Source organism: Ovis canadensis, chromosome 1, assembly GCF_042477335.2.
Source record: "Ovis canadensis isolate MfBH-ARS-UI-01 breed Bighorn chromosome 1, ARS-UI_OviCan_v2, whole genome shotgun sequence".
Taxonomy (NCBI): Eukaryota; Metazoa; Chordata; class Mammalia; order Artiodactyla; family Bovidae; genus Ovis; species Ovis canadensis.
The window spans coordinates 30,248,283-30,266,755 of NC_091245.1; the positions used below are offsets into that span (position 1 = coordinate 30,248,283).

General features: G+C 37.8%; 1 protein-coding gene across 4 annotated transcripts in view; it reads right to left on the bottom strand.

Moving 5' to 3' along the window:
• USP24 (ubiquitin specific peptidase 24) overlaps window positions 1–18,473 on the bottom strand; it is a 173,484-nt gene that overhangs the window by 100,550 nt on the left and 54,461 nt on the right. For 2 of the 4 annotated variants that reach the window (XM_069592594.1, XM_069592603.1), the window contains exons 4-17: window positions 18,016–18,159; window positions 17,072–17,194; window positions 11,788–11,823; window positions 11,394–11,459; window positions 8,941–9,006; window positions 6,668–6,742; window positions 5,933–6,091; window positions 4,681–4,795; window positions 4,338–4,441; window positions 3,726–3,833; window positions 3,447–3,542; window positions 3,198–3,359; window positions 2,947–2,994; window positions 1,004–1,063 (exon numbers count right to left, since the gene is read on the bottom strand). In XM_069592594.1, coding sequence (XP_069448695.1) covers window positions 1,004–1,063; window positions 2,947–2,994; window positions 3,198–3,359; window positions 3,447–3,542; window positions 3,726–3,833; window positions 4,338–4,441; window positions 4,681–4,795; window positions 5,933–6,091; window positions 6,668–6,742; window positions 8,941–9,006; window positions 11,394–11,459; window positions 11,788–11,823; window positions 17,072–17,194; window positions 18,016–18,159 — 1,362 coding nt within the window. The remainder of the gene's footprint in view (window positions 1–1,003; window positions 1,064–2,946; window positions 2,995–3,197; window positions 3,360–3,446; window positions 3,543–3,725; window positions 3,834–4,337; window positions 4,442–4,680; window positions 4,796–5,932; window positions 6,092–6,667; window positions 6,743–8,940; window positions 9,007–11,393; window positions 11,460–11,787; window positions 11,824–17,071; window positions 17,195–18,015; window positions 18,160–18,473) is intronic. The other 2 variants (XM_069592612.1, XM_069592616.1) reach the window with 1 other exon arrangement.

An 18,473-nucleotide genomic window follows, 5' to 3' on the forward strand; every position in this document is an offset into this window, starting at 1 on the left:
TCCAAATTAAGACTGAACGTTAGCTGAAGCTGTAGAGGTCAACTAGTTTAGCCTGCAAACCTGTGCCTAAACTCTCCTTATTCATTTTTGTTAAAGAGTTGTCTTCTGGTGTTTCCAGTGATGAGAAACTCAGGAGACAGTGCATTCTGTGTCAGACTGTCTTCCCACAAAGTTCAGTGATCTATGATACTGAAACATGCCTTTACCATAACTGCTTATGAGACATAAAAACTAAGTTGAATTAAACGTCTCTAACAATCCTAAAAGTATCTATAAGAAAGCTTTCATATTCTTTCTTGAATTCTCACTTCTCAGAGCTGAATATCCCAATTCTTCATCTGCCTTGTTTTTTCAGACCTAGCCATTTATCTAGAACCAAACTAAAAATTTTTACAAGGGTGGACACTTTTAAAAAATATTTCCTCCTGTGCTAATCAATCACACCATTGTGAGACTGTACTGAGGGCACCTTGCTATTTTTGCTTTCAGTTACGTATTTTGTCAAGTGGGGGTCATTCAGGTATGTGTAAATGATTTTAGTGTCTTCACAGGTGAAGCAGAGGAAGTAAGAGGAAGGGAACCAACATTTACTGAACGGCTGCTGGGCACTGTGCTAAGGGGACTTCATATAATGACTTAAGGATATGCAAACACCACTGATCAAGTAAAAATGATTTTTTGTTGTTGTTTAGTAATATTTTTTGGATGCGTACATTTAAACTTTTTAATTTTAAAGTAAAAAAGAGTGAAATAAGAGGGAAAGGGTTGGGGGCAGACAGTGGAAGGTATAAAGGAAGCAAAGGAAAAGAGGACCAAGGAAGCCAAGGGTATCCTGGCAGAATCTACAGAAATAAAGTTAAGAAATAAAGGTCAGAATTTCTGAACACAACAATGGAACTTGGGAATTTTAAGAGTGTCAAAAGCAGAGGGAAAGGGAATCAGTTGGAGGAGTAGAGGTAGCTGGGGGTGGGAGGGGAGTAAGAGGTGGGTGATCTTGTCTTACCCTTTGCTTAGTTTCTGTGTAGCCTGGCAGGGAGACATAATTCCCAGTCAGCCCACCTTGCTGCCTGGCAGGAAAGGGCATAGCATAGAAAAACACCTTTAGTGGCAGTATATAACTCACCCCCCTGCCTGGAGTCATGTCGGGGGCTTTGATCTTCCCACTGCCCCCCTTCAGCCACAGGTACTTTAAGAGAGTATTGCAAAAGCACTCAGTCAATGGAGAAGCTCTATGTAAATGCAAGTTGTTATTATTCGCAATGAAGGAATGGTACATCAGAATTTCCTTACTGGGAGCAGTGGGATATAAAAAATGAAGGATATTTCTTTCAAGACTAACAAAATGACTCCAAAATTCTCCCTGTTACTTTTTGAGTTTTGTTGTAAAACATCAGACATGAGTGAAGTGACTGCAAAGAGAAGCAATAAAGATGCAGCGATGCTACTGGCTAGAAAGGCTAAAGTAATGCTCAGCTGTAACAAGGAAGGAACAGGGGTCAGGAAGGATTTTCTGGTTTCAAAAGTCATTTCCCTGGAGGGAAGAAAAAGTCCCTTCAGCTTTGACCTTCAGACCTATAAAGAAATGTATCTGTTACAGTGAAGAAAAGACCACTTTCTACAGATACCTTTTCTTTCTTACTATTAGTATCAAAAGATATAAACTGCTTAAATAGCTCTAGATGAATTTCAATCATAAAGACAGAGGGTGCTAAATTATCTGAATCGCTGAGCTGAGAAAACTGGAAAAATTCACATTGTATCTGAGTAGAAAGAGAGGAATGTTGTTGAATTAAAGGGATAATTTAATCATAACCTGAGATACCAGCTCCAGTTTATGAATAATTTTAATGTAGAAAATTCACTTGATCAAATTTCAATATCAGAAATATAACCCACAAAGTTCTTAAATGCCCCCAACTGAACTTTATGACCAAGCATAATTCAGGAGAATAAAAGCCTATGAGTTACCAAGGGCACTTAACATGAGTCTCTGAATTTACCAGCGTGTAAATTAGCAGTATTCAAGATCCTTTAAACAAATACTTATGGGGAAAATCAAGAAATACGGTTTACCAACAGAACTGTTCAGCGGTTAGCTATTTACTAAAGTCTTTTCTTAAGTCAACAGTGAAATGAAACCCCTCTTGCTGTGAGGTTTCATGTTTCATCTGAGCAACCTGAGGGCCTGCGTGGAGGAGGAAGACATGCTCTCATCAGGGCTGCTGAAACCACGGAGGCAGGCTCCAGGGAGTGGCCACTGAGGTCAGCCCTCTTCAAGGAGAGCCTTGATGTTTAAGGACCACAGCGACAGGAGAGCTACAGCCATCGCTGGCCGTTCTGCAGCCCCCCCTTACCAAGGACAGACGTGAAGCCTCCAGCCACCTGGAGGTCAAAGCCCTGGAGGGGAGGGGCTCCCATGCACTCATCCCTACGCAGTCCCAGCAGCAGGTGCTCACAGAACAATCACTCTTCTGAGGAAGCACTTTAGGACCACGTCTGAACCAAGCATCCAAAAATGACTACATGCCAGCACTGAATGAGCCTCCTTCTCCCCTTCTTTCTCTTTTCTGACTCTTGGGAATTCCTCCATTTCTCTCTTATGAGAGAAAAATGGGCATGATATTTATTAAACTTGTGCATATTTTGGATTTAATTTTAAAAAGAAAAACTAAGTTGAAGGTCTTATAATCTTATGAAAATAATACAGTAAAACTACTCTTTGAACGGGACTCTGGGTTTTTTTCCCTTTGTGAGTCAATAATTCCCCAAGCTTTAAATAATAAAGCACAGGTCATAAGAAAATATTCAAACAGCAGTCTGTGTCTGAATACTACTTGAAAAAACACGATAATACTTTACTATTATCTTAAAATTATAACTCAATTTATTAAAAAGAATTATTAAATTAGTATACCTTTTACTTATACCTCATCTGCAAATTCTTACCTTGAATCCATCCTTCTTGTTTTTATCCAGACCTGACCATTCTCCAGGCTGAAAATTAATTTTAAGAAAAATGTAAGTGACTTGGTAAAAGCAGTACCTATAATTTCCCAATTTTGGACTCTAAGGTTAAAGAGCTTCCACACAGGACATTTAGCTTAATTTAAACAATAGGGGAGGAAAATTATTTGGTTCTAATTACTAAGACAATACTATTACTCTGACAACAAAACTAGACCAAAGGTAAAACCAACCCTTTTAATATCTTCTATGCATTTAATTATGTAGCTCCTCTTGATTGCTTCTTTCACTGCATATGCGTCACTAAGGATTGTCAGGTGCTCCTCCAGAGCTTGCTGAATAAGGCTACTGGGCAGCGTGGGGAGATGAGCCAGTTCCCAGAGCACATCCAGCACCTACGGTAAACCACATGTGGTGAGCCAGCCCATATGCAAATAAAGCTGTTTTAAGCGCTTAGAGCTGGAAAAATTTGATTCTCCTGCCTTTCCAGAAGTGGTCTCAAAGCGAGCTTCCCGGCCTATTCGTCCAATAAGGCTCAACAGCTTCTGTCTCACTCTATCGCTCTCAGTCTCCCAGCTCTGTAGAACGAAAAAGACAAGACATAAGAATTGCTCCCCAGTCCGTTTTGATCCCACTGGCAAAATATGCAGAAACTTTAAACTTGGGCTAAAAAAGTTTAAGAAGAGTATGGTTAAATATTGCTAATCTAGAGGAAGGAGACCTCATTTTAGAGAAATTCAAAAGCACATTTGAGCACATACCTTCTGAATAAGAACAAACAAATGATTAAGCTGATCTGAATTAAACTTGACAGCTGCTGCAGCAATAATAGTATGAATGTTCTCAATCACAGTAGATGATTGTCCTGACTAGAAAAGAAGACATTGGGGAAAAAGCTAAGTCTTGGAACCTGGAAAAACACAAGTCTTTCCCCAGAGACATACAGAAAGCAAAAGTAAAACAGTAACAAAAATAAATTGATTCTAGACTATCAGCATACACTTGCATGATAAAACTGGTAAGACTACATGAAGCAACCATTATTAGTGGTTATCAGTTGGCCTTATTTTAATTTCTTGAAGCATTAAATTTCTAAAAAGAAAAAAAGATGAGAACCAAGTTCTCAATCTGACATATTCATTTTAAGAGGAGAACAAAATATTTTCAACTGGCTTAAAAACAATTTATACTGATTAAGTTTATAAGAAATACATACTAATCTTTCACATTTTATAAACAATCTTGAGGGCTTTGCCCATAGATATTTTGAGTTCAATTAATACTTATTTATCCATGGACAGTAAGTCAGCATCCTTCTCCTTCTCTGATTAAAAAATGTCAGAAAAGGGCAAAAGCAATTCTGATCAACTTACCTGTATCTTCCAAATTTTAGTGAGCTCATCTAATGACAGTTTACTGCCCAAGAGTTCAATAATTCCCTTTATACGATCACAGTATTGTGCTTGGTCTATGTTGCCTAAGAGAAGAAATACCAGAGAGGCAGACAGATAATGAACGCTGACTTTCTAAACATGATTCTATTAATTCAAAGCAACAGGAACTTGCTATAAGATTATTTAAAGGCTAGTACAAAATAAAGACGACAATAGAAAAAATAAATAAAGGCTAATATAGTCAAAGCAACAATTTCATACATTTTTAACACAAAAGTATATTATTATGAGTTAGGTAATTTTTTAAAGCAAGTTAACTTACCTTCCAATGCGATTGACAGAACTGAGTTTTCAACTAGCCAGTCTAACAATCTGTCTGTATCTATAGCATTCTTCACAGATTTGGATAAAGTGCTATCTTCTATGAGTTTGGTTACCTAAAAAGACAGGATTATTGTGATTTAATCTAATGCAAATATTCATAATCAAAATCTTCACATATATCTTGTGACTTTTACAGTATTACAATGTAGTCTGATAATTAGCCTAAATGTATCAAAGGCCAGTTATTAGAAGTTAATAGACTACCTATTTTTAATGTCTTTAAAAACAACACAGAGCTCACATTCCCTGGGCCACTGCTGATTGGCTCAGGGAAGCACATCCGACCCAAACTTCAATCAGAGAGCGTCTCCAAATTCTATACTTGGGACCCGAGAGAAAGCATCAGTCCTTCCCCGGTCATGAGAACTATCCGTGGCCATGTCTACCTTATGAAGACGCCACTCTACATGGAGAGAGAGAACAAAGAAAAGCAGAGATAAGACCTGGACAGAGTCCTGGCTGTGGTTTGGTCTTGGATTCTTGTTGGTCCTGTTGCCCCCACGTGTCTCTGACCTTACGAGGTTTGGCTATTTTTATGAGCTAGCCCAGCCTTCTTTTATTAAATTCTTCTTTTAATTTAAAATAATTCAAGAATCACTCAAATGATCAAGTGATTCACTCAAGAATCAAGAGTTACTTGTAGCCAAGGATCCTAATTAGTACAAAACTGAAGGAAAATAATTGGAATTATGGCTGAACTCTATTGGCCCCACCTATCACTCACCAAAACCAACTATGCTCATGGAAAGTTTAGGAAGCTGCAAGATCTTATTTCCATCATTTTGCTTAGACCATTCCAGTTGTAAACAAAACAAAATTTTGCCCAAACCCCAGTTAAAAGATTTGGTTTAAGTAAGTGCATATCTGAAATATAATAAAAGTAATTATACCCTTGGGGTAAAAAGTAAACCTTAAACTTCATATTCCGAGGAATTGTGTTTCAGAAAAATCTCACTAAAACACTGAATACTTCATAGGATGAATTCTGAATGTAATACATATGAAAGTATTACTTTATTAACAGACAATTGTAAACACAGACCATTTTATATATAATCACTGTTATCTCTTTTTGTGGAATTACAAGAAATTATTATTCATTTCCCAACATTTTTACATTAATAACAACTTTTGGAAGAACTTAAGAGTATCTATACTTTAAGCCTTCTAGAAACAAGTGCAAAACTTACTTCTTTGAGGGAATTCATTTTGGCACTGAAATGTGGTGATTTCAGCATGCGCAGCAGGATGTCCAGCCGAAGGTCGTCCACGACGGTCACCAGATCCGGCTGGAAGCGCATGCACAGTAACTTGATGGCAGACAAGAGCTCAGGGATGCTGACCAGTCTCTTTCATTTGAAAACAAAACACACACACACACACACAGAGAAAACAAAAAGGAACCGATAAAACATTTTGATACCGATTCTTCCACACACAGGAATAAAGGACATATTCAGTGACCAGGATCTAGTGGTGCTTCACATGGCTGATGAACTACATTCTGCTTTTAACCAAAAATCAGCGCGTGACTGAGCAAAGAAAAGAGAAGGGGTCTGAGGGAAAGTCAAGGCAGACAAAATGAATCATGTTAGAACAACTCTGGCTAGCTTTCAGTACCAAATTATTTTAAAGCTTCTTCAATGCTATACCAATTGTACTACTATCAAAACCAGCATGTTAGTTAAATTCTTAATGGTGTCACTTACTGAGAACCCTCCATTCATTTTACTGACTGAAGTAACACCAACCATTCGGTACTTCAGAAAATAACATTTTTTCGGTCAGGAAATGTAAAATTAATTTCATGTGAGCTGTATGTGACCAGAATCCAAAGAGCAATGACATGTGAACCTTGCCCCAAGTCCTGGTTCTGCTTCTGTGGACCAACATGCGCTGCAATCCCGAGACTGGGGATGCATTACCTTGTCTTTGAGGTCCTTTTCCTCCACACTCCGCACATCCTGGATTGTATTAAGGATGACTGGGTCTAGCATGGGCTGTAGGAAAAAAGTGCTAAAGTTAATAAGGACCCTTGAATCTGTCCTTAATCTAGAGAGGGGAATCCTTCTTCATTCACATTTCACAAAGGAGAAGGTACAATGCAAAGATCTGAATCTAGTATCAGACTTCCACTAACTAACTAACACCATCCCAAGTAAACCCTTTTAACTGATTCTGAGCCTCAGCTCCTTTACTATCATATGGGTGCAGTTCCTCTTTACTTTCTTATGAGGGTCCTTTGAAGGGCAGCCAAAGACAACCAAAGACACACAGACTGACTTAAAGTATTAAACATGAGTATGTATCATTTGGAATAAAGTATTTTGCATTTGATTTTTAAAGAATAAACAGAAGCACAAACCACAAAAATATGATGCTTTATGCACTTACTTTTGTTAGCTGATACGTAAATGAGGCCTACAGATAAGACTCATACAACATACTGTTTGTTCCTGAATGGTAGCAGAGCCAGATAACTAACTCTAAGTAATATGTGAGAAGTAGTGAAAAATTAGCACGGTCTAAATGATCACTTGTCTTTAAGTAAAATAATTTTTTTTAAGTAAAGTAAGTTTTAAACTTATCTGGTAACTAGAAAATATTTGGCTGTCAAAGCAAGAACACATCAGCAATGAATTAAAATGCCATCATGCAATCATCCACATAGAATTCCCTTATTTACACTTATGCCAACTGTATAGTGAAAACAGGGCTGTCAGGATAAGAGGCAAGTCACAATGCTCTTGTCAAGCATGTGCCAGCCTTACTTAGCTTTTACCACAACTCTGTGGGACAGGTATGGGCATTACTACTACTTTACAGATAAATAGGGAAGCCAAGTCCCAGAGGTCACTTTAGTCTTCTGAAGGAGCAAGTGTCAGAGACAGTATTAATGTACATAACTACAGCATGAATTTATTGCCAAGTGAATTTAAGGTTGGATGTGTTGTTGTTTCAGTTGCTACTGCAGGAAGTTAAGCATACTTTGGTTGGAAATTCATAAACTTTTTTTTAAAAGAACACTGTCTTATATATAAAACCTGGAATTCTAAAGAACTTAGTATTAAGTAGCAGTTGGAATATTTGCACTAAATCTCTTTCCATGGAGCAATACATGGATAAAGAGTATGCATTTAAAAATTCAATCCTGGCTTTGATTATTAAAAAGCCAATTATTAAATTGCTAATACAGATTATTAAATTGCTAATACAGATTATTAAATTATTAAGTCAAATCATTTTGCCTCTTTATGTTTCAGTGTTTCACTACAAAACAAATGATTACATTCATATGCTTATAAGTGAGAGAACACGAGATGTCTCTAAAGACTTTAATATCAGGATGAAGAAATACTTAGTCACTCTGCTTCATTTAAATAATTTTGCAGAATTACTCTGAAATCTAAAGAAGGCACTTGAAACTTAGAAATAACAGAAATTTCCAGAACCTACTAAAAAAAAAAAAACCCATCTCCCTTGTTAAAATGGCCTTATGTACCCTAGACATTAGACGTGAGGACGAGGGCATACTATTTGCTCCCAAAGGACACTAAGCTTTCAAAACTATTTATGGTGATTTTAAAAAAAATCTCTGTGACAGCTAAGTTTCACAGACATATTTTTATAAAGAAAATAATAAATGGAGGTATTTCAACATGACATTTTATTCAGTAAAATTTGTTAACTGAAATGGAAAGGCAACCCGAAAGTGCAATGGGCCCTAAGCCTCAGAAAGCTCAACACTCACAACTCTGACTATCCTATGACCTGCTGACGTGCAGACAAGATGTGCTGTCAAACTGTTACTCAGATTCTCAGTGACTTGGCTAGAGGGAGCCCAGCAGGCCACTCAACACTGTTTAACGAAATGCTGAATCCTTAAATAACCCTGTGAAGGGGGAAGAAAGTTGCGGGGGGGGGGTGGGGGTGGGGGTGGGTGTTGAAAGCTATAATCTGTAATTATATGTGATAAAATGATAAACTGAAAAGATAAGTAACCTTAAATGTTTAGACGTTACCTATAACTTATTAATCACTTTTATTTATCTTCTGATAAAATTTTCACTACAAGGATAGCTAATAAAAAGCAGTTATTCTGATTGGCACAATTCTGAACAACCTGATAAAAAGATAATTTTTACTGTTTGTATGCCTTAGATCACTTTCAAAATAAGTGTAAAATGGTTTATCTTACCTGTACCACTGAGGAATTGAGGTACTCTGCACATACCCCTAAGGGCTGCACTAGTGCTGAGACTGCCTGAAGAAAAGACAGCAAATGTGAGAAATAACTGTGAGCAAGTTCTTTCCTTTCAACATTAAACAAATCCTTTTTTATATGTCAGAGAACATTTTATACTCTTGGGCAGGAAAAGCTGATATAAAGATGTCAATTCATTTAAATTATTATAGAAATTTAATGTAACTTAAATCATACTATGCCAATAAAACTTCTTTCAAGGCTTGGATGAGATGATTCTAAAGTTCACATTGTAGAGTAATAAAAATTTTTATTTGAAAAACGAGAGAATAGTTGGGAAAGGAATGAAATGTGCCTTTAACAAAGAAAACATTTAAGACTTTCATTAAGAAATCTATAAAACTTTACAGAAATACACAAATGGTCCAAATAAATGAGGAAAGATCATGTTCTTGAAGGGAAAGGACTAGTACTATAAACATGTCAATTCTCTACACCTAGAAACAGAACACAGTTCCACACAGGATCTTGGTGGCACTTTCTGCAGGAGATCCTGACACGTTGCCTCCATTTGGAAAAATAGAAACATGAGAATGATCAAGAAAATCTGATAAAAGGAAGATGCTGAGCAAAGCTGGCACTACCAAGAATGAAAATAGTGGAGAAACAGTATCAAAATGGCAGTGACCGAGTGAGTGAACGACAGAAGTCCAGGAACAATTCACATATAACGAATACACACACTCAGACACTTACTAAAGTCAACAAATCAAAATAGTGGAAAAAAAAAAACCAAAACCTTGTGGGGAAAAAAAGGAAAGTTCTTCAGAAGATCTTAAAATAATTAGTTACCCTTTTGGAAGAAAAGAAAACTGGATTTCTATCTTATGTGACATATATAAACAAATTCTAAATGAACTCAAGAACTAAGTTTAAAAAATGAAATTGTTTTGAGTATAAAATGAAATGAGTACTTTTATAAACTTTGAGATGGCAACGAGAACATCCCTCAAGCAAATTAGAAAAATTTTAAGCCATTAGGGAAAAACTGACACAAAAAGACACCATCAGCAGAAATGAAAAAAGAAGAGAAAAATCTTAGAGAAATCTTTAGCCTCAAGACATCTGATAACGAGGACAAGCCTAGATTTCTATATAGCCACCATTAGCCAATTTTCATCCAAGTAGCGGAGAAACTTTGAGCTTCTCTGTTTAAATACACTTTGCAGGAAATTAGTGGGTGTTTCATTTAACCTTTTAAAAAAATGAAGTCGATTTCTATTATTGCCCAGTGACCTACATAGCCAGTTCTTGAGAAATAAGCAAGCTGGATAAAACCCTCTATGTGAATAGGTTTTGTCTTGCTTTTCCAGTCACTACCTATTATCTTCTAGGTCAATAAAGTCTTCTCTAACATACTTGATCTGTTTAATGGGGATCAAAAAGACAGCCTAACAACCTAGTCAAGGTTCAGGGAGGGAGAACAGGCCTCTGATCAGTGTCACTAGAAGTATTCATGATCTGCTTGACCTCTGGTCTTCAAGAGTAAGCAGCAGGCAGCAAGCAATAGTCTGTTACCAAGCAGAGCGCCAGTCTCTCTCCTTGATTGTTGTTACTGCTCTCATGCAAAGATGGACCATCGGGGTTAGCTGAACAGCCACGGTCCCACAGAAATAACGGGTATTACTCTAAGCACAATTTGTATCACTTAGGCACATTATTTCACAACATCGTTTTCTACTCTGGTCAATTTGCAGTAGCTGGCACAGTGTCTTCTGCATGGCAAGAACATAATAAGTAGTTTCTAATTGAATGAGTAGAGAACAGAATGAAGTGCTTTCAGTTACAAACAAGTAGTCTGTGAAAAATTAAAGATGAAGGTATTCCCCTTGCCATAAGGTTAAATTTTTTGAGAAAGTGAAGTTGACATGAAAACATACTGGTAACTGCAACCTAAGTGGTGATTCTAAGCTCCAGTTACAGCCCTTTATTACCTGCGAATCTCTGTAATACCAAAAAGCTGACTGAACAATCTTAAAATATTTTATTTGCTTCTGGTACTATAAATAAATTGTGACTTAACTGAGGCATAAGATTGCTATGTACATATATACTTGCCACACGCAGCAATTATCCCTAAGCAGCAAGATAATTTCATATAACCACTACAAGTAAGGAGTTAAGAGAAAAACATTACAAAGAGAAATGAATGCGGTGGAAAAACAAAAACGAAAAAACACAACCAAACGCTCTACCCTAAAATTTGGTTATTATGATTAAGAAAGAGTAAACATATCTGTGTTTATCAGAACCATGGGAGCTACTCCCATAAAGATTAACTTGAGTTTTAACATTTAATTTAATGTGTCCAGACAATGTCCCGGGGGTTACACACAAGCTCAATGAAGTGAACTTCCACACTGTGTACATACAGCGGTTTAACCTACCCCAAGTTCTATATCTTCTGAATGGAGCTTGGCTTGGATTACCGCAAATCCACCTAATTCTCCAAACTGAGAAGAAAAAAGGTATACATTAATTTAAAAATACTATACTTTAATAATTTAGCAAGCAACCACAGCTCATATTCTAGTTTATCAATGTGCTTATAACCCTGGTCTTCAGAGTCACCACAAAGATGATTCTAATGCTCCTGTGATACACTACAGGAAATGCACCAAGTCCTAAAGCTGATGTTTATCTGTTTAAACAGCACATATAAAAAAGAGGAAGAAATGATAAAACATATTTGATTATTCTCTGTAGCTGTCATCTACCTGAAACTCTAGGAAAGCTCATTAGAAAATGAAAAACATGCCCATATTAATAAAAGCTGTATACCTTATTTACCAAATCCACAAGCCATCCATGAGGCTCCTATGAGAAAAGAAAACAGAAATTGAAATGGCAATACAAAAACTTCCCTACTAACTCTCGTATTTCTTTTATCCTAAATCAGAAAGTTGGAAAACAATTTAACATTATTTCAAAAGGTTTTCCCAAATGTTTCTTAATGTGAATCTTTGACATCACTGAAAACAATTTTAGAAGTAAGTCTGTATGTTGATGGAATTGCTACAATACAAAGCATTTATGCATTTTGGGTAGGTGAGATCAGTTGTTTAAGCTTTCTGAGGTACAGGATAAATAATTATTAACTCAGAGTAGCAAATCAAGAGATTAAAGATTTAGTCCCAGCTGTACCATTAATTAGTGTCCCAGAGTAAGCACTTCTTTTCTCCTCCTTTTCTTCCTTTGTTTCCTCTCTCAGGCATTCACTGTTCTAGAAGCTGCATAATGTTCCAGTGGCTTGATACAGAACAGTGATGAAGAAGAGATGTGCTACGTGCTTTCATGGGATTCATATTCCAGCAGGGTTGATAAAGACAAGTAAACCAACACATGCATTTCCACAAAAGGCCGTCAAATGAGAAATAAGAGCCCACTCTGTTCAGAGTGGTGGTCATAGAAAATCTCTTTGAAAAGGCGGTCTTTAATCTAGAACTTAAAGGATGAGACAGATTTAGCCATTCAAAGAACAGTCCAGGCAGAGAGGCTAAAATGGAAAAGCTCCTGTTTGGGGAAGGCAGAAAAGCCTACCTTCATTTGAAAAACGGAGAGGCAACTCTCCCAACTGGGAGGTGGTGAGCAGGGGAGAATGGCACAGATTAAACTGTAGAGAGAAGAAAAGCTGGAACCTACAGAAATTTGTAGACTGTGATTAGAAGGAAAGCAACAGAGTTGTTTAAAGCAAGAAAATGATACATTTTATGTTTTAAGGGGACTCTTATAATTATGTGGAGAATGGAAAGGAAGGGATGAATGGAAGAGTGATGAGCAGAGATACCAGAGGGAAGACTAGTGTAGTAACTGGGCAGGACGCGATACCAGAGGGAAGACTAGTGTAGTAACTGGGCAGGACGCGACGGTGTTGGAGTGGGATGGTGGCAGAAGACACAGAGAGACGCCAACCGAAGATCTATGTGAGACTGAATCAAAGGGCCTGTTTATGCTTTGGATATGAATACGAATCATGGCTGATTCCTATGTTTTCAGCTTGGGTGCCTAGGTAGATGGTGATGCCATTTACTGAAAGGGTAGAGAATGAAGGCTGGGGAAAAATAATGAAGTTCTGCTTCAGGCACAGTCTGAGATGTCTCTGTGGTAACCAAGTGGAGACGGCTGGCTCTTCAAGTCTGCTGTGCTCAGGAAAGAGGTCTGGGCCACAGAGATATAACGCAGAGGGCCATCAGCACAAAGATGACACTTAGATCTGTAAGAATGGAAGCTATTTCTTACAGAGACTATGGTGAATGAAGAGAAGGCGGCTCTGGATGAGTCAAAAAAGGAGAGGTAGCTGAGGGGGCACGCAGAAAGCAGGAGACTGTAGGAAGGAAGTTTCAAGGAAGAAGAAACTGTGACCATTGATGCTGACCGGGGCAAGAGATGGTGTCTCTGGATCCAGAAGCACAGTACCTTAATGACAGCAGTTTCACTGAACTGGTGGCAAAAGGAGGAGGGATGGAATGCCTAGAAGATCTAATGGAGACTTCAGTCCAGCTGCCTCAAACATCTCTCCAACTGAAAACAACTAACATCAAACATTTAAGGGCTTCCCTGTGGTCCAGTAGTTAAGAATCTCCCTTGCAATGTAAGGGACTCCAGTTCAATCCCTGGTCTAGGAAGATACCACATGCTGTGGAGCAACTCAGCCCATGTACCACAAATACTGAGCCCACGTGTGCAACCGCTGCAGCCTGCATGCCTAGAAGCTGTGCCCCACAAGAGAAGCCACCACACTGCGCCTGCAGAGCAGTCCCCACTCACTGCAGCTAGAGAGAGCCTGCTCACAGCAACAAAGAGCCACTGCAGCGTCAAAAAAAATTTAAATTAAAAAAAAAATCTTTTAAAACATAGAACTGAGTCGGCAAAACGTCCTCAGAAGTGTAACCAAAAAAAAAAAAAAAAAAGAGAGAGAGAAAGCAGAAATCCTGTGAAGCAAACAAACCGTGAGGCCAACTGTCATGCTGCAGGCATCTATGGAACTGAGGGGATCTCTAGCTTCCGTTTTCATAGCCTTACGGTGGCTCAGAAGCAGGACACAACGTCAGTATGGGGCTCAGAGACTAAGAAGAGGTTGTCACAGAAAGCAAGAACCCAAAGCGCTACAGCCTGAATGTAGAGTGAACTGAAATAAACTTACTGTGGAATGGAAACGACAAGCCTACCTTGACTCTGATAGTGGATGGCGAGGAGAAAAAAATTCTCCAGGAATTTATAAACATCTAATTGTCCTCACATGGCTTTGCTGCTCTAATTCAAATTGACTTTATTGTCTGAAAAACCTTGAGTTGAATATTTATTCTAAAATGGTCCCAAATCATAGTATTCCCAGGCACCCAGAAGAAGTAAATCCTTTTTGGAGGAAAGAACTTGCAACTCAGGCCTCAAAAAATGTCCCTAAATTCCAAGAAACATAAGTTCATAGAAAATTAAAGAAACAAGTATAAATATGTTTTTCTACACACACATAGACAAACAAGTGAGTAAAAGTTGGCAGAATCAGACCAGCTTTTAGATATCAGACATAGCATATAAGTTAAGCATTAAACAAGGAGGAGACTGAAAATATGACTCAAGAATATGAGATAATTAGAAACAAGCAGAGTCGAACTGGACCACAGATCTGAAAAACGTCATCTCAAACACTGCACAGGAAAACAAACAGATAAAATATATGAAAGAGGTTAAGGGACATAAGGACAGAATGAGAAGGTTGAACATGTAGCCATAGTTCTAGAAGAGACTACTGGGGAAAAGGCAGTATTTTAAAAGGTAATGGCTGAGAATTTTCCAGAACTGATACAAGATATACAACCTTAGTTTTGGAAATTAAATGCATCTGAGGCAAATAAACAAAAAGAATATCTCAGTTAACTGTAGTGAGAGCCAAACTGCCAAATATCTAAGAGAAACAGATCTCAAAAAATAGCCATGAAAAGAGACTTCTTAAAAACAAATAATAGTCAGACCATCAGCCGACTTTCAAAAGCAATACTCAAGGCCAGAAGACACTGAAATGATATCTGTGATATTCTGACACAAAACATATGTCAATCTAGAATTTAAAACCCAGAAAAAATGTTCTTCAAGTAACAGGAAATAAAATCAACGTTAGGCCATCAAAAACAAAGACTCAGCCGCCAATGGACCCCTTATGAGAGGACAATTCACAGGATGTACTCCAGGAAGAAGGAGAATTATCCCAATGGAAGGCCTGAAATACAGACGAAATGGTACAGAGAGAGACAGCATGCAGACAGGGCTGAGTCACGGCACTGCCTAAAATCAGGTGGACGGTGCCTATTAGAGGGGAATAAAACGAGACAGGAGAGGACCAGGACAACGCATAATAAAGACAAAAGGAGGAGTCAGGTGAGGAATGGGCACACAGAACATACTAAGGTCTTCATGTACTGCTCAGAGGAGGGTAAGGATAGTGATGAAACGTATGCTTTGTTTAGGCTATAAGTTAGAACGTCAGAGTAAGCACTAAAAGAGTATCTGAGAGGGAAGGACATGGAAGCTTTCATCTGGTTGGTTGTGAAGAGGGACACACCACAATGCTGAAGCTAGAGGTGGATGCAGTGTCAAAGGCAGGATTTTTAAAAACGGGAAAATACTAGACCATGTAATACACAATGGGAGTAACTGATAAAGAGAAAAAATGAGCATACCAAAGAAAGAATAGAAATGCTAAGGTGTAAAATGCTTCAGAAGGCCACTGGAGAGGAGAGGGTACACAGGGCCTTTGCACGAGAGAGAATTCCTTTCACGATAATGAGAGGAAATTAGAGACTGAACATTTCTGGGTGTCTGTTGCTGCATATATAAACTGGGCAGGGGAGAGAAAGAACATTTGCTGAATACTTACTAAAGTGACCCACTGTGTTCAGTGTTTTTGTATACATTTGTCATTTCATAGTCATGACCATATTGAAGATGAGATTTTCATATCTTGAGAGGCAAGGCTATATTCAGAATTCAGCCTATGGAGCTAGCTCACATAGGTCCCTGCTATAACTAGGCTTGTGAATTTGGACAAGCAGTTAACCTCTGCGTGCCTCAAATTTCTCATCTACAGAATGGGGTAGAAATAATACCTAACTCACAGAGTTGCTGTGGAGGTTAAATTTCACAGGATATACTCACTGTCCTTTCCACTCAGCTCTCACCTCCTCCCTGGAGTACTGCCTGACCCTCCAAGGTGGCAACTCCTTTCCCTATATCCCATGAATAGCACATTATTATTATAATTGCACCTGTTGTTTGTTACACTGTGATTTTTTTTATTTCCTATTTCCTCTACTATGCTGTAAGTTAGAAACCATGTCTTATTACTCTATACTAAGGGTAAGAACTATCTATGCAAGAACTATTTATATCTCCAAAATCTAGAATAATGCCAGACACACAGCAAATGTTGAATGAACAATCACGGAACTAAACCTCTGCTTCTACTAAAGCAATGGACAAGTTTCTTATCTACTATGTTGACTTCTTTCAAATATTTCTCCAAAACCAAAACAGTGTTTGATCAACAAACTGTTTGAATTATGTGCTCTTTGTGGGTACGTTATTGGCACATTGTAGAGTTTTAAATATAAAATGAAGATATTGGCCTGTGCTTGAAAAAAAACAAAAGCTTTAAAGCTTGTGGAGTTTAGAAGAAAATTATATGTGAGATTAATTATTATTTTTTCTAGCAATAACTAGTCGTTTCAAGTAATTTCAAATGCTCTAGCTTCTCAAACGTCTCTAAGAAACTGGGACACCCATTAAACAGGGGTTCTGGTAATTCAGTAAATAGGGCACTTTTCATGTCATGCAGTTATTTCTTATTCACCAAACATTTCAAATCTATAAAGTTCCTCATGAAGTTAATTAACAGCTATGGAAAAATACGCTATAGCTAAAAAAACTGTTGAAATATTGAGCTATTTTAAGAGCTGCATGCAGTATTCGCGATTTTTCATGGGCTATTTTAATCTTTCCATGTACTGTCATTTTTGTGGTAGACAAATCTTTTTCAATACATAAAACTATGAAACAAAACTATGTTTACCTTTTGGAAAGTAGATACAGGTGAAATAGCAAACATATTCCCCTCTCCAAATACTTCTGCCCAATTCCTTTGAGATACTTTCATTCTGTTTTTAAAATGGTATTCATTATCAGGATTGAAAGCCTATTAGATTCAAACAGAACAGAGAAACATTATTATTATCTATTTCTATAGCAACACATATTAGCATTAGAAAAGAAGATAAAAATATCACCTTGGACTTCCTCATTAATGGAATCTTTCAAGTATCTCAACAAAACATACTCCTTAGCAAGTGCTGAGGAGCAAATGGCCAAAGTACTACTCTCCTACTTCGCTCAATGTTTGCTACGGGGAAAGAGGAGGGCTTGGGACCAGAGGTCTGAGCGAAGGCGAGGTGAAGCCAACGCTGCAAATGTACTAGGGCCGCCACCAGTGGAGATGGGCAATAAGGCAGTGAAGACAGAAGTTAGGAGGCAGGGACTTCCGGCAGTCCAGTGGTTAAGACTCCACGCTCCCAGTCCAAGGGGCATGAGCTGTGTACCTGATTGCGGAACTAAGATCTTGGATGCTGCATGAGACGGCCCCAGCAAAACAAGTTAGGAGGGAATACACGAGCCCCGCTTCCTCTTGCAGCTACTGTTACTAATCAGAGGAAAGCCTGGAAACCAAACTACATCCGCACCCTATATGATAGTATTTGTGATGTGAATAATAAGGGAGACAAAAGGGAAAGCAATTTAACCATTCTAATTAATCATTAAGCAATTTAATCATTTTATTCATTCTATTTAATATATTTCTTTAAAACTGAAAGCAGATTGGCTGCTCTACTTTAAAAATAAAATGGAAGAATGTCTTTAATGATAATATCACTATGACTCATTACTAATTACTAGTCAGAAGGTAGTAGGTATGTTAAACAAAACCAAAACGCAAAGCGCTTCATTTTAGACATCCTGTACCATTGTAAGCACAGCCAGCAGCCCAGTGGGGATCGGATCTTGTTTCATTCTTTCTGCAACCAGTTCTATTAGCAGCATCAGCATGTTGTAGATCCCTTCATGAATTTCAGTACCCCACTTGTGAACAGCACTTGATGTCAGGAGCTATAAAAACAGGAAGGGCAGTTCAGAGTCTTATTTGGAAAGAAAGAAAGAAAGAAAAATGTCTGCAGTTATGAGTGATTATTATTAAAATACTTTCATGCAGATGACTTGCTTTAACAGACCCATAGCTGCAGTCCATTTACTTGTTCATTTATTTCAGTCAACACTTAGCTTTTTGAACTTTAATTCCCTTATATTAAAACAGTTTGTTTAAAGAGAATGTTTATTGTTTCTCTACCTTTCATTATTACTAGGGGAAGTGAAATGGTGAAGAGCAAAAAAGAACCTGAGCTCACTTCGGTACTACTTCCTAG